The sequence below is a fragment of the Alosa pseudoharengus genome, unplaced genomic scaffold (genome assembly GCF_046254945.1).
Source record: "Alosa pseudoharengus isolate Yale_2024_CS ecotype anadromous, Long Island Sound unplaced genomic scaffold, YU_APseudo_1.1 YU_APseudo_1.1_scf_21, whole genome shotgun sequence".
Taxonomy (NCBI): Eukaryota; Metazoa; Chordata; class Actinopteri; order Clupeiformes; family Clupeidae; genus Alosa; species Alosa pseudoharengus.
This window is the reverse complement of record NW_027468674.1, coordinates 11,364,798-11,369,557: the sequence shown is the minus strand read 5'-3', so window position 1 is coordinate 11,369,557 and position 4,760 is coordinate 11,364,798. Positions and strand designations below refer to the sequence as shown.

The following is a 4,760-nucleotide window of genomic DNA, read 5'->3' as shown; positions in this document are numbered from 1 at the left end:
TCTCCCCTCTCTCCTCTCCTCCTCCCTCCATCCTTCCTTCTCTCTCCACTCCTTTCCTCATCTCTCGTCTCGTTTCGTCTCGTCTCCTTCATCCAGCTGTCTAACGAGCACCCCAGGCGTCAGAGGAGAGATGCCCATATAGAGGCCTACAGTGAGCCTCCTGTGGAAGCAGCTGTTTCCATACTCACCCCCCGTAAGGAGACCTACCTGCTGGTGAGGAACCCCAAACTATAGAGATAAGGGCATGAGGACAAAGTGCTGTAATTGTACGAAAAGTCAGACTGTATATATATGACTGTAAAGTTTACTACGTAATTGTATATGTCACGAAAAGTCAGAAATATGACTGTCAAGTTTACTACCGGTATGATGCTATCTGTGCCTTTTTTTGGGCCCTAGTTTATGAATGCAGACTGCCACATTCCCTAAAGGCAAGTCCCCTCACACGGCAGCCACCTTGGTAATGGCTTGGGGCAGTTATTTTGGGCAGCTATTTCAGAATAAATACATCAACCATTTTGTTTCCCTCAATGCCGTTGGTTACTTACATTACATTGCAGTAAGGGACAGGCAAAGAAATGCACATTCGAGGTGGTAAAATGACCCGACGCGCCAGCGAAGGGCCGTTACACCTCGTAAGTTAAGGCGAATTAATATGTGATATCGTTCAAAAAAACTGGATCTACTTCATAGGTGTGCAATTCATAGTTGTGCAATTACACGGCTATTACACGCTCTAAAGAACGCATGACAATGGGACATTCAACCAAGCAGTGGTGTACTGTAAGTGTAGACAACTGCCACATTGGCGTTACAAACTAACCCCATACATTTCTATGGAGGATTCTTTGAGTGCTGTGTCTCCTCATTATATAGTCTCTGCTTCCGCCTCCTCTCTGTCCTGTTCAGGAGTGTTCCAAAGGAACTGCACGCTGTGTCACGTTCTCCTGTCCTTTGATCAACATGTCCAACTACGCAGAGGTCATCGTAAGGTCACGTGTCTGGAACAGCACTATGCTGGAGGTGAGTGTGTGCGTGGAGTAGTCCCTGCAGTTAGTACTATTACTGTAATTAAAGCAGTACTACTACTGTAGTTATATATTATATATAATTATATATAACTGTAGTCTGGATTGTGCAGACTAGCTCAGCTGCTAACGTTTGAAACTACGTTGAAGAACTGCAATCTCTCGGAGCATCAAACTGTCGCTGTCATAAGTCCACCGAGTTGCTGATCTGCCAGAGAGGGTTAAAGCGGAGCATCAAGGAACTTTGATTATGCTTCCAGTGATCTAGCTAGACTGCAGTCTAACTGTTACAAGTAGGGCCTACCAACATCACCACAATTGAAGGCCTGTTAACGTTAAATCCTCCCGCATGGTCTGAAGACACAGCTGTAGCTACGCCATATCATTGCCATTGGACTGAGTGGGACTAACGTTAAGTTAACACGGACTTTTCTTTATTTTAATTTCTTATTTATTTATGTATTTTATTACTTGTTCATTTTTGTTTGTTGTCTGTCTTGTATGTCTGCCGTTAGGTGTCTCGGGTACGCTGGCGATTACGCCGCTCCATCAGGCATCTTTTGTCTTGTGCGCCTTTTGTAAATTTGTTTGTTTGTCTTGATGTCACGGGAACGCTGGCGACTACGCCGCTCCGTCCGGCATTTTGTCTTACGCGTAAATGTCTAGTGTGTAAAGCGACCTTGGGTGCTTTGAAAGGCGCTATGTAACAAATAAAATGTATTATTATTATTATTATTATTATTTTAATTGATATTACAACTGACCCTGTATTTTGTGTGTGTGTGTGTGTGTGTGTGTGTGTGTGTGTGTGTCTGTCGGTCTGTCTGTCTGTCTGTCTGTCTGTCTGTCTGTTTTTCTGTCTTTCAGGACTACAGTAATGCACTTAGGGTGAAAGTCAAGGGTGAGGTGACATTAAAGCTCGTAACGGACAAACCAACCATCAAGATGGACAGTCAGAGCAGAGATGTGTGTGAAAAGACCTCATGCACAGACCTCACAACAGACCTCACAATAACCCTCATGCACAGACCTCACAATAGACCTCACAATGTCCCTCATGCACAGACCTCATGCACAGACCTCACAATAGCCCTCATGCACAGACCTCATAATAGACCTCACAATGTCCCTCATGCACAGACCTCATGCACAGACCTCACAATAACCCTATATAGTCACTAACAAATGACAATTCTTCAACTATACTGTCAGAGTTTGTAATGCTATCAAGAAAAGGGCCCCAGATTTTATACAATTTCTTTCCTGTTTTTGTTTTTATTATTATCATTCAAATGAAAAAGTCAAAATAGTAAAAATGTTTATTGTGCTTTCAACATTTTTTATTTGAGATTATTATGAGATGAAATAGTTTATCAAAGCTTCCCTTTTTGTTGGCCTCTCTCAATCTCTGTAGTTTCTTGTGAACATCGACCCGGTTCTTGCGGAGGAGGCGCCTTATGAGATTCCCTTCTGGATCTTCATCATTGCGGGTGCGGCAGGAGTTCTTCTGCTGAGCATCATCATCTTGGTCCTGTGGAAGGTAGGACTGGAGAGAAGAAAGGGAAAAGAGAGAAAGAGGGGGAGGAGAAGAAACTCTGACTTCTAACATCCCTTAATTCAAGCATTAGGACAGATTAAGAACTTGTAGACGTGAGAAGAGAGGAGAGGACAGAGAGAAAGAGAGGAAAGGAGAAGAATGGAGGGAAAAGAGAAGAGGATAGGAATTAGTGAAGACGAGAGGAGATTAGTGAAGACGAGAGGAGAGGAAAATGGAGAAAGAGGAGAGGGAAGGAGTAGGAGTGAACATGAGAGCAGAAGGAAAGCTATACACTATAGAATATAGAATAGAATATAGAATCCCTTGTGGTTTTGAAGATGTTAACGATGTGTTTGGACATACTGTAGACTTCATTATACAGTGCTCAGCATACAGCACACGGTCTTTCATTCTGTTTGGACACTGTCACCTTCTGTTTGAAGGTCCTGTTGTTTGTGTGTTGCAACCCAGCATTGCCTAATCTGTCTTAAATTACTAGACCTTCTGCCCACCCTTGCCTGGCAAGAGTCCCATACCTACTGAGGAACCCAGACCATAATAACCTTCAGTAACCAAAACAACCCTGAGCATCAACCCATGTCTTTTCATCTCTATCTAACTGCACCCTACCCCACCTTGCCTTTCTCCTCTCTTCCTCGTCCTCCCTTCTTCTTCTCTCCCTCCTTCTGTCCCCCAGTGCGGTTTCTTCAAGCGGGCGAGTCGACGGGAGATGTACGAGGCAAAATCGCAGAAGGCCGAGATGAAGATCCAGCCCTCGGAGACAGAGAGGCTGACGGACGACTACTAACGCCCCCCTCCCGACGAAAACACCCCGGGGAGGGGGGCACCCCCCCAGGCACACATTACTCAGGTTCCTTGGTAATACCACTCCAGGCCTCTGGGGGGCGCCGTAGAGTCTTTGCAGCTAATCCTTGAACATACCTCCCTTTCTAATCTACATTTCTCTCCTTCACTTCAGCCTGTTCCTCCCTCCGAAGTCTCTCCGATTAGATTTGCTACATTAACTTTTCTTCCTACTTCCTACTCACTTCCTGCTTTTCTAGGCGATTCTACTTGCTAATGCTAATCTAAGTCACATGCTATATGCTAACGTGAATGTAAATTCTCATCATCACTTGACTATTGACATGTTTGTCTCTTCTTTGCAGCTGAGTGTTGTACACTGACTCTTTGCCCTGCGTACGCCTTCAGTCTAATCGCAATGTTCTCACTCAATTTTAATCTCTCACTGTTCCTACCGCATTGTTCTAACTCTTACAAGCAGGCTACACCAGACACGTAACTGAGCGTATGCCACAACAATTAGCTTCCAATATAATCAATGGAACTGGCTACAGCGACAGTGGCGTACAGCGGCGCATACATTTGGAAAAAATTAGACCAGTTGTCTAAAATTATTTATACAGTCCTTGAACAGAACACCTCAGTTGCCCACCTGGTATAGCCCGGCTGTTACAGTTAGCCCAGCTGTGTTGCTTATCTCCCTGTAGTGCCATGATTTGATTTTCTCCACTTGAATGCCTGAAAATAGATTATCAGTTTCTTGCTCTCTTGATGCATAAATACAATCATAAATCTCCCTTCTTTTTAGGGGGATTTTTGTGTACCATAAAGTGTACATTTCCAGTTTGAGTTGGCCATAGAGTTTGTAGGCCTATGACTCGTTATCTAGTTTAAAACAGCAAGATAATATATTTAAAGGAACACACCAATGGTTTGGGAAATAATCTAATTTTCTGTCTACCCCTGAGTTTATTAAGAGGATATTCTTCTCTTCTCTGCAATAACCCAGTCTGACAATGTTAGTCTAGCTTAGAGTAATTCACTGGAAGTGGATTAGACCAGTTACTGTAGCCTATAGACACCTATAGCCAAAAAGGACCTACAGTATATACTAATTGGTCTAGCCCACTTCCAGTGAATTATGATTAGCTAGGCTAACAGTGTCAGATTTTGGAAAGCTTATTTCCCAAAAAGTCGGTGGATTCCTTCAAAGTGAAAAGTGTTATTATAATGTAGGGATATTAGCACATAGTGACAACCTCTTATACCCATGGCTGACCGTTGACTCTTTTCATGTCCAGTGTGGCTTCTTCAAGAGGGCCGTCTACTACAGGATAATGCCAAAGTACAAAGGGGTAAAGATTCGCCAGGAGGAACGCTACAAGTTTAAG

General features: G+C 43.6%; 1 protein-coding gene across 2 annotated transcripts in view; it reads left to right on the top strand.

The window, feature by feature from the left end:
• Positions 1–4,760, top strand: part of itga3b (integrin, alpha 3b) — a 53,427-nt gene extending 48,667 nt beyond the window's left edge. The window contains exons 21-26 of one of the 2 annotated variants that reach the window (XM_076297863.1): positions 97–213; positions 910–1,023; positions 1,896–1,994; positions 2,443–2,568; positions 3,263–3,444; positions 4,671–4,760. In XM_076297863.1, the coding sequence (XP_076153978.1) occupies positions 97–213; positions 910–1,023; positions 1,896–1,994; positions 2,443–2,568; positions 3,263–3,373 (567 nt within the window). In that variant the 3' untranslated portion in view covers positions 3,374–3,444; positions 4,671–4,760. The remainder of the gene's footprint in view (positions 1–96; positions 214–909; positions 1,024–1,895; positions 1,995–2,442; positions 2,569–3,262; positions 3,445–4,670) is intronic. The other variant, XM_076297864.1, reaches the window with a different exon arrangement.